This window comes from Atta colombica, unplaced genomic scaffold (assembly GCF_001594045.1).
Source record: "Atta colombica isolate Treedump-2 unplaced genomic scaffold, Acol1.0 scaffold6, whole genome shotgun sequence".
NCBI classification, from domain to species: Eukaryota; Metazoa; Arthropoda; class Insecta; order Hymenoptera; family Formicidae; genus Atta; species Atta colombica.
In genome coordinates, this window is record NW_017259550.1 from 190512 (window position 1) to 201985 (window position 11474).

The 11474-nt window shown below is 31.6% G+C and overlaps 1 protein-coding gene across 2 annotated transcripts; it reads left to right on the forward strand.

Annotated features, from left to right (window-relative positions):
- The first annotated feature begins 2448 nt into the window (after positions 1-2448).
- Positions 2449-11436, forward strand: LOC108692115 (NF-kappa-B inhibitor cactus-like). Of its 2 annotated transcripts, XM_018200259.1 has the most exons (4): positions 2449-3773; positions 6204-6556; positions 10816-10862; positions 10983-11436. In XM_018200259.1, exons 1-4 carry the CDS (start codon positions 3202-3204, stop codon positions 11226-11228), a joined length of 1218 nt encoding a protein of 405 aa, XP_018055748.1. In that variant the 5' UTR covers positions 2449-3201; the 3' UTR covers positions 11229-11436. The 2 variants fall into 2 exon arrangements, with proteins under 2 accessions (XP_018055748.1, XP_018055747.1); XM_018200258.1 differs by having other exon boundaries at positions 10816-11436.
- The last annotated feature ends 38 nt before the right edge of the window (positions 11437-11474 follow it).

An 11474-nucleotide genomic window follows, 5' to 3' on the forward strand; every position in this document is an offset into this window, starting at 1 on the left:
GTGTGTGTGTGTGTGTGTGTGTGTGTGTGTGTGTGTGTGTGTATATATATATTTAGCGAATATATTAATCGCGGGAGTTTTAGAATTTCTTGAATTTTTGCTACATTTTTTATATTACATGACGACAGATTATGCGCGATTTCTGCTGCGTTTTTGTCTTCAACAGCTGATAAAGCAGATCGCAACATATATATGCCGTATTTTGGGCAGTCACAGCGTGACGGCACGCTGTGCTCGATTTTTATTTTTTTCTATCAGTATTTGATATACAATAATAAGTCGTGTTATATTACCATTCTACCGCTATATTACCGTTCTCAAATTTGTCAGATTTCTACATTAACTACATTTTGCTAACTTAATATGACATCATGCCAAATCTAGCCAACCTAGCTTTATTTTTTGTTTATATATTGTGCCAACATATAATGTATGAATTTTGTTCTATTTACGCCGAATATATTTTGCTCAATTTCTAACACTTTTTAAAACATGTTATAATGTATATCTATTATATGATGTATATCTATATTTATCTGTTAAATTTAATTTCGAATAATAACAAAAAGCGCTTAGTTTCTTTGTCTTTTGACATTCTGACATGCGGTATCATTTGCATTATACTCTCTCACAGTAAAGATTTGTCTTGTATCAAGAAATAGTTAACTGTCTCTAAATTCTATACTTTGCATTCGTAATAGATTTGTTGCAACATATATAACTTATATTTGCCTTTATGACTAATGTAAGTATTGCATAATCTTTATTCTCTATTCCTTTATAATTATGTATATACAACTTCATTTAATTTCATTAATTTGGTTATAAAAAACTGAAAGCGATTTTATTTATATTTTGTTTGTGCTTTGGTTCAATTTATATATATATGTATATACATAAATTTAAAAATTATCATTGTTTTACCTATATAGTTTTAATTGTTAAAGATATATTTAAGTTATAATCTGTAATATCTTAGCTTTATTTGTATAGCTTCAATTTCTGATGATATTTTTATTTTTATTTTATTTAGTTTATCTATCAATATTATTAAGGATCAATATTATTCATCAATATTATTAAGAATGTATACAACCATATATATATATATATATACATATATACAAAACCATCTTATATAATTTGACATCAAGCTACATCAATAATACAACTGAAATTTTCTTCTTTTATTCATATTGACTGTTCTTTTTCGCTATTAATCGATGAAGTGGTTTGGATTCACGATTTATCATTACATCGTCTATTATTTAACAAAATTGACTAAATATAATATGGTTATATTATACCGTTTATTGTTAACTCGAAGGTGAGATAATCCTTATAAATTTATTATATCATCTATTGTAACTCGAATGAAATGATACTCATAATATGTTAATGTAATTTTGACATATAGGGTAATTATGTATTTCTGCGGCTGAGGACTAAATATATTCGAAATGTATCGGTGAAATTTATCGTCAAAAAATATAATTTGTGAATAAAAAATATTACTTTGTTATATCTAACTATAGCTCATTGAATTTGTTGACCTGAGTTTACTATTTATTAATTTGTTATAAATTATACGAGGGAAAAGAATTGAGATTATTTTATGTTGTAACATTTGTTTTAGATTTTATTTTTTGGTACATTGTATATTATATCAGGAAACGTGGTAGAGCATCTTCCGTCAAGTATATTTTTGAATTGTATATACATTATATATGTTATATCGCTACATTATGTCTTGCATGAAAAATTGAATCTTGACAAAATAGAAGTTAGTTTTCACATGTGATATAGTTCATAATGTGATAAATAAAAAAATATATAGAACACAAATAATTAAAAGGTCAATAATGGACAGTTTTTTAACTATATAATCCTATATTACATTTTATCCGAGATACCGAAGACTTTTTTAGGATGTTCAACTAACATGCGGACATTGTCTGAATGTCCTCAGGACATCCCTCTGGAGATCTGAATTGTGTATGGCCAGGTGTATCAATAGAGATGCTTTGTGAGGCGATTTTACTTTTAATCAAGAACTATCCATCATTTGATACTCATCGTGTGTGTGTGTGTGTGTGTGTGTGTGTGTGTGTGTGGTGTGTGCGTGTGTGCTTGTGTGCGTGTGTGTGTGTGTGTGTGTGTGTGTGTGGTTTGTGTGTGTGTGTAATGTGAATAAAAAAATGTTACATTATATATATAATATAACATTTTTTTTATTCACATTATAAGTTACAACATATGTGAGAATTTTATTTCAACGGGACTCAATTTTCTTTATACTTTATAATTATATAACAGGTCCCATATAGGGACGCTTTGCGTACAGCACCGTGTCAAGATCGGTCACGTGGTCAATGACATTTCTTGCGCGTGCGCACGAAAGTGGAGAGTTCCGTCTCATTTATCCGGTACGATTTTGTTATCGTTCGCTTGACGCTCGAGTCAACTCGCTCATTTACTCCGCACTCGTTCGCAGTTTGTTTTGAGACGTGAGACAATGAGGTTTGCGGATGCTTGCAATATTTGCACGATCACGATTCGATATCACAACAAGCCTGATCAAATCGCTTCCCGTCTGCGTTTTCTATCTCTTCGCAACAGAAATCAGCCCAAATGCATTTCATTTTTCTGGTGCAGCAAATGAAAACAGAATAGTATTGCGTCCATAGCTGACGCAGGATGAACCTTTAAGTTGAAGAAGAAAAGGAAAAAAGAGAAGAATATACGCGCGCATTTCAAAGTGGAGAATAACAATTAAAAATAGGAAGAAAGGAATAAAAGGCCGGTTATATACGCGTCAGCGAAAGCGAACGAGAAAGATACCGAAGAGATTTGACTTACGAGCGACTCGAAAGTCAAGTATCGAGAGAATCGACGTACAATAACTTATATACAGTGCGAAACAACGAAAGATAATACGAAGTATTCATACCAAAAGAGAATTTCGGACACAAATTACAGAGAACGCAAATGGACGTCCGTAACAAATCCCACGGATTGAAATTATTAGAAATATAATTAAGAAAGAAAAAGAAGGCATTTACCGTCACGTCGTATCGCGTGGCGCAATACGAAAGTGATTATTATTTATGGTGCGTTGATTATTATTTATTTTCCGAACAAGCGATTCTCAAGTTGAGGGAGAAAAAACACTTTCCGTCATTCCGCAAGGATCGATAAAAAATGTGGTGCTCTTCCAGTGAGAGCGCTCAGGAGGAGCGTGCTCGAGGAGCCGACGAGAAGAGATTGCGGAACGATGGGAACAACGACGACAATGACGATGAATTTGTGAAGGATAATGTCGACTCCGGATTTCTATCGGCCAGCAATATGCAGATCAGCGACGAGATTCGTGAGTCTTGTGTCTTACAGTCGCGACAGGAAGACAATTGGCGGATAAATGAGCAAGTCGCATCGGGAGCGACGACCTCGGTATCGCTGTTATCATCAACGATGGCGGCAGTCGTCGATAGCGGCGTCGTGGACGTCGACCTCAGCGAAAGCCTGAACCAGCTCACCTTGCAAAAGCAGCCCGTTCAACTGCCTGGCTTGAATCCTCTCGCTATTGACAGCGGAATTCAACCCGAGCCCACGACAATCTTTGAACTAATACCCGTAAAATCGAACCAAAGACTAAGGCAACACCAGGATGATCTTCTGTTCAAAGAGCATCAACAAGAAGATGTTAAGAAATATGCAATAATTAACGAGAATACTTGGCAGCTTTACTATATGCAAGACGATGACGGTGACACGTGAGTAATATATTTGTGTTATCTATTATACATTTATCAATTCATGCGAAACGCGAATGAAGGGAACCATATTCGGTCAGGTCTTAGTGTTTAATAATGTATTATGTGAATTTTTACAATTTCCAGTTCAAACTGCGCACCGAAATTATTCGTCGATTTTGAAACATAGTCTTAGATTGAAGCTGGAGTATTACAAAATATTACAAATTAAATCGTCAAGTAATTTAATATTATTGATATTAATAAAGCATCTTTAAAGCACTGTAATTTATTGCTTGTTAGCATCAATAATATTCAATGACTTGTCAACTTAATTTCTGATATTGCATTTGTGCAAGATTATTTCAAGATCAACAAATAATCAACGTGGAATTTATTTGGGTATTTAAAAAATTATATTATAAAAAAAGCATAAGACCTTAATCAAAAATGACTTTCTTCTGCACTAAATTCCTTTAAATTTCCATCCCTCTCTTTTATTTTGTCACAAATATTCAAATTTGACCATTAACATTCTATTATATTGTCTTTCTTAGATTATCTAATGTTATTATCTAATGTGCAATAAATTATTGGGTCATTCACAAAAGTCTGTGCGAATTTTTCGGTAGAGATGTTCAAAAGCTTAGAACTTTTTAGGAGCGAGGAATTAATTATCCAAAAGAAAGAAAAATATTGTTGAACAAAATGATACATATTCTACAGATTAAAATTATTTTTAATCAAAAAAGTTTTTATTTGAATTTTGTTATAATACGGATTTTCTAAGCAACTCAATATTATTATACTTGAAATTATCGGATATTAACATATCAGCTGAAATTGTTTCTAAGCATGGAAACTTAGGCATAATGTTGATAAAATTGCCTAAGATATAATAAAATTTTGTCATGTAAAGATATATATAGCCTCTGTGTTTACTGAGGATAGAAATGCGATATTTGAAAAAATAGAAAATAATTTTTAACAAAGTACATATTGCTGAGCAATTTTTATATTATATAATTATATAAAAATCAATTCTTAGAGGCTGCTTATAAATAGATTATATAAATAGATCAGCCGTTGAAAAATAATGATATTAGCGGAACATTTATATATAATTTATGATACAATTTCGTTTAATAAAGACCGATTTATCCGAAAAATAAAAATAAATAACTTGTCTTTAGTTGATCCTATTAATTTATCCAGTTTTATCGCTAATATCTCAAATTAATTTATATAATAAATATAAAAGATAATGCTTCTATTAATTTCTTCTTTTTATTATTAATATTTCAAATTCGTTTGTCGATAATAGTATCGTAATAATAATTTATGTAATTTGACGAAAAATTATGGACACAGCAAAATTTATATAGCATAACTGCGCTGATAATATATTTTATTAGATAATCTCTTCGGATTATCTAATAAAATATATAGTATTTAGGATGTCGGAACTAATTTTTGAAATCAAAGAAATTTTTCATGTCAATCTCATGTGCGAGATATATTTCCTTAGGTTTATGTTTCATGTAAAGAAGTATAATGGGGAAAAGAATAAAAAAAGTTTTCTATATGTTCTATGTTTAATTTCTATCATACAATATAATAAACTGATCGACGAGTTCAACCTAATTAATAATTGGCTGCGTTCAGCAGAAAAAGCTTTACAATTGTTGTATAATTCTTTAATATGATTAGTTTAATATATTTAGATTCAATGAGGAATTAAGGGCAAAACCAATTATACTAAAGAATTTTACAATGATTGCAAAGCTGCTTTTTCTGCTGAAGGCGTAGCATTGGTCGTGTTTAGATTCAACTGTTATGGAATGGATTCGTGAGTTCTCATTGCTATTGGATAATCTAAAAGAATATATCAATAGCAGCGAACATTCATGGATCCATTCCGTAACAGTTGTGTCTACTGAACACGATCATTGTCTCTAAGAATCGCTTAATTATCAAGTTCAATTTTTTTTTTTTTTATTTTTATTAGGACGCATAATATTTAATCAAGAATTTTTTTTACTCACAGATTCATGTACAAGCATCAACATGCGTTAATTGATTTGTGTTTACATAAATCTAATAACTTATATGTGTATACATACATATGATGTGGCGAAATTTATTGATCAATTCGATTAAGTTTTATTAAAAAATAGTTTTATTAAAAAATTCTTTAAAATTTAGCTGATTGACAACAATAAATTATGATATATGAAAGTTTTATTTAAAAAAAACCTCTTTATATCGAAAAAAAATTTTAACATAATATATTGAAAGAAAATAAATGAGAAATGAAAGAATTATTGAGCTATAAGTATTATATTTTCTCGGATTAAAAATTAAATAATAAGAGCGTTAAGTTATAAAAGTTAGAATGCAAATCTCAAATTTGCATCAATTTACTTTTACATAACGCATTTATTGTCACAGGCAATTGCACATCGCGATCATGCAGGGTTATGTGGAGGCTGCACTTATTTTGATAAGGCTGGCTCCTCATCCGTATCTGTTGAACATCTACAATGATGACTGGCAATCATCTTTACATCTGGCAGTATTGACGAATCAGTCGCTAATCGTTAGACGACTGATTCTGGCGAGCGCAGATCCATCTTTGAGGAATTTCCATGGAAACACAGCTCTCCACCTAGCGTGCATGAACGGGGATCTTGCTTGTGCCAAGGCTCTGACGGATCCATTATCTCCAATGGAGAGGAATAATTTGATACCTGGACAAATAGTACCAGCTTTACCTCAGAATTTAGAGCAACGTAATTATAGCGGTAGGTTCTAAATATTGTTAATATTATTGGTCTGTTCTTCGAAACAGTCACTATATAATTTATAGCGATGAATAATAATAGAGACTAAAAGAATTTATAGCGATGAATAATAATAGGGATTATAGAAGAAGCATTATTTATACACAAATGCCCGCTATATTCATAGTCAGACCCTATATTTAAGACTTTCTTAAAGTTATCTTCAGATGCACTAAGAATTATTTTAGTGGTTACTGAACATCTAAAGTCTGACTATGAATACGGACAAAAATTGAAAAGGAATCATCAGGACAAAACAGTGCGTTCGTAGCTGAAAAATTATGTAAGCGTGAGAAAAAATTCTTGTATGTTTTACCTTAATGATCTGTGATTTTCCCTGTGATTGTACGACAACTATTTAGAAACTTGCAACATAATTGCCATTAATCATCATAATGTGGAGAAAGAATCAAAGAATGTCGTTCACGTGACGATAGTCATAAAGGATGCCGAGCTAGCAGGAAAATCCTAACTGTTTTTACCGCATAGAACAAGTCATCTATATAAGGTTCGCAAATAGCTAACATGGACACGAGGAATCATGTGGGTTTCTTATGATTTCATCACTTTTATTTCGAGGATCACGCTTTATCACAGTTGGAAGTTTCATCGTTTTAGGCACATGGGGAATATTCAATTATTTATGCAAGAAAAAAAAGACATTAATCTGATTGATGTAATTTAAATTTCAAAAATCGCTGTCTGAGTATTCTACATATTTCAGTAATAACTTTTTTTTTGTTAATTCAGAATAATTTGCAATTCTTCAATATTGAGATTATTCAATATCGAGAATGCAAACGATTTATGCATAACTTAAATGATTAAGAACGACACTTTCGCGAGAATAATCTTTGGAGACGCAGTTATAGAAATGAGTATACTCTGCGCACGCACGCACGCATTTTCACGAATTTTTATTTATCTAAAGCCCATTCTACAATTGCGTAAGCGTAGTTGTAAGTAACTGTAAGAAATTATCAATCTTTGTTAAAGAGAGAAGAATATTGATTGGTCAATTCTTACAACTATATACAATTCTACAATAGGCTTAATATATGAAGACTGTAAAAAAGATATTCGTTTAAATATTCAATAGCGTATTTTTAGCGTAATTTTCAATATAGCATAAATTTCAATATAGCATTGAAATATTACAAAAAAAATGTACTTCGACATTGTTGTTATTAATCGCGATTAGTGACTATAAATGATGCGGCATATTCTGACATTTCTTAAATAATTATTGTCGTATTATTGTCATACTCTATCTAATGGACGCGATTCTTTTCGTCATAATAACATAGGAATTCCCCGAATAATGTAAATTGTATTAATATCTTTCATCGATACATCCGTTCATCGAGTTACCATCGGAAATGACTATATTTATTGTCATCACAAATCAAGAATCGAATAAATTGGCAATAAATTGAATATGCGATTTATTGACGTGAACAAATTGAATTTTGAAATCTGCAAAATTTGACATTGTGAGAAAGAGATGCGCATTGTGTAGTACGTAAATTAGAAATTTATATAAAAAAAAAAGAAAAAAAAGAAGGTGTTAGATGCTTTCTATCCTCTTTTAAATCCAAGATTTTACGGTGAGGCGACAAATAAAGAAAGAAAAAAATGACTCTGATCAACAGATATTGTGAAATATTCATGAACTTTTAAAAGCCTTGGAAATCCCGTGTAGCGTCATCGGCGCGTATTTCCACTGCAAGTTCACGCGACGCAGATAACGCACCTATATTATAGGCACGCACGTACATGCGAAGCGTGGTGCACGCTTGTAATGAATTTGTGATTGAATTCGAGGAAGAAACCACGAATGTTCATAAAATTCTATCCACGCGCATTCGTTAGATAACTCGCACTATTCATTCAGATTTACAATTAAGGATAATGACTCGAATGAGTCCTAAGTCCTTCCGCGTGACCGAGAGATCAGTTATTCATTTAGAATAATTGTGTTCCAAGGTCTACTTGTTTTTTTTTTCTTTTTTTTCGAGAAATGCGCTTTTAGTTTTACGATTAAATAATAATTGCCTTTAAAACAAGTGGAAGATAATTGATGATGAATTTTGCAACACGATCATATTAGCTGGAATTAAATAAAATTGATGTTTCCGCGAAAGCAATTTCGCTGCAATTTAATTTATTTCCAAAGGCATGACATTATTATTTCTCCTCGAGAAAAGAGATTATTTTGTTTACAAGACAACTTTCATATAATTGGTTCACATAGTTGGAATTCTTATAAGATTCTTGAATCAAAGTGTAGATATATATTTTTTTTGTATATAAAATTATAAATACATATAATTATTATTACTAATATTAGAGCGATAATAACTATAAAATGGAACTCTCGTAATCATAATTATTTTATAATGAAATTATAATTACGGATATTTTAAATATTTTTCTTCAATGCGCATATATTATTATATATGTATTTACATTAAGAAGTTATAATTACGGAGCTCCATTTTATAGTTATTATCACTCTAATGTTAGTAATAATAATTATATGCATTTATAATTCTGTATACAAAAAGATATATATAGTTGGTCTCGAAAATGACATTATACTAAACATTTTTTGCGCAATTCACATTTTTTACGTAATTCTGTAGTGTGTGAGGGCTATTTTTAGTTGTTAACAATTTTTATCTTCAATTTTATCACAGAAAAACGTTTCGAAATCGATGCAGAGCTCACTTGTCGATAAAAGACCAGAGAATATTTTTCAAATAGTTTAGCGTAGCTAAGCTGTGCGAGAGAAATTGTTTTGTACACACGATGGAATTTGGCATGATCCTATATTATACTTGCATGTGCGCGTGTTACATCATATGACGCGGGCGTGTCAAGACGCCGTGAGATCGGAGCGAGAGAGCAGATGTTCTTGATACTTAAAAATATCTGTAGAACTATAACTTGCATGCTGCTCGATATTCTTGCCTCGTCTCGTTTGGCCGGAAAATCCCACAACGGCATTGATGTTGGTGACTTCTGTTGAACTTTCGCCTTTAAAAATTCAATTCTTCTTCATTAATTCTAGTTTCGCAACAATCTTTGAATTTCCTAATTTAAATAATTAAAATTTGATAAAACATTTTATTTCGCGAGGCAATATATATCTGTTTAAATTTTTTGAAAATACGATGATTTAAACTTATTAGCCTCATCGACGCTAACATTCTTATTTGTAGACGTAAATGTATTATAGATTGATGTATTATAGATAGATAGGAATTAAATCTATGAATTCTTTTAATTCAACCATTGTAATCAATTCTATGTAGCTATAGTATGATAAAAAAACAAGAACGATACTTCATATCATATATTATTATGTTTATTAATATCTATGATCGATTAGATTTTTATTTCTGCCATTGGCAATGAGACGATCGATGTCGATGCAATATGATATACGATATGTCGTTAAATTCTGCCAATGCAACTAGTAACGTAGTACGCTATTAATTTTAGATACAAATTACTTCAATCGCGTTTCAAGCGCGGACTTTTGGACCGCGAAACACCAGCGAAATCTCCGACGACAATGAGTCACCGTATGTCTTCCTAGTTCTATCTATATCTCATGAAAAGTATGTGACTAGATTATATGCACTCATTTTGATGTGCGTATTTCCGTGTCCTTATTAGTTTAAGAGAAATGAATAAGAAAGTTGAAAAATTAGATACAAGTTGCTATATGATGCGAATTGAACTGCACTCATTTTTTTTATCGTAAACTCGTACCCCGCGCGCGTGTGCGTTTAATTATGCTGTTTTGTATCATTTAATAACGTATAATACTTGTACATAATTGATACATATGCGTTGCTAAGCAACACATTTTGTGTTTACATTTTTATCTATAATAATTGCATACAATAATAATAGATGATATATATGCGATAAGAATAAAACTGATATTTTTATGTACCGTCAATGGATCATATAACATCGAAATTCGCGCGACAGCATCAGCCATCAACTGATTGCAATTAAATATTAAATGACAAATAAAATCATGATGACGTTCTTCTGACATCATATAATATAACTTCAGTGTTCTACCTGATTTTATTCTCTAAAAATAAATAATAAATAACAATATAAAAGAATAGTCTCTTTTTTTTAAATACTGCTGTTTCATTAAACACTATTTAATCTTCGGTTTCTTGATTCGATTTCAGGTGAGATGTGCTTGCACCTGGCTGCCACTAACGGACACGTGAATTTGGTACGTCTTCTGTTGCGTCTCGGTGCTGATCTCGAAGCGAGGGAAGCCTTAGCGGGAAAAACGGCACTTCATCTTGCAATGGAACGGAAATGTCGATCGGTAGTTAACTTCTTGTTGCAGGAATGCAAGCCTTGTTTAGACACACAGATGTACAGCGGCCTAACGGCCTATCAGCTAGCACTGTGCATCGACAGCCAGCTCGCCAGGGAACTGGTGCGATATGGCGCAAAACCGGAGCCGCTGCCGGATTCGGATTCGGATTTGGAGAACAATTCCGAGAACAATTCCGAGGATGAAACTTATGGTGAGATGAGTTATTTGTCCGCGATCGTCAAGATGCAAAACGCAGTCGAATTGAAAGTCTAAAATATTCACTGATAAGTATCCGATTAATCGAACGGATCTAAGCACTGTAAGATGAGTGAGAATGAAAAAAAATGACAAAAAAACATGTATATACGTATATACATATGAGAACGAATCTCGAATTATATATAAAAATGACTATGGTTTTGTCGAATTCAAGTGGACAATTGCAGTAAAGCAAGATTACAAAATAATTAACATTATATCTCGCGCAAAAATAGTTTCATACATTATATATATATATAT

Coding starts and splice junctions, on each gene's coding strand:
- LOC108692115 (XM_018200258.1), top strand. CDS start 3,202: ATGTGGTGCTCTTCCAGTGAGAGCGCTCAGGAGGAGCGTGCTCGAGGA. Junction 3,774..6,203: donor CAAGACGATGACGGTGACAC/GTGAGTAATATA, acceptor TTATTGTCACAG/GCAATTGCACATCGCGATCA. Junction 6,557..10,815: donor AGAGCAACGTAATTATAGCG/GTAGGTTCTAAA, acceptor ATTCGATTTCAG/GTGAGATGTGCTTGCACCTG.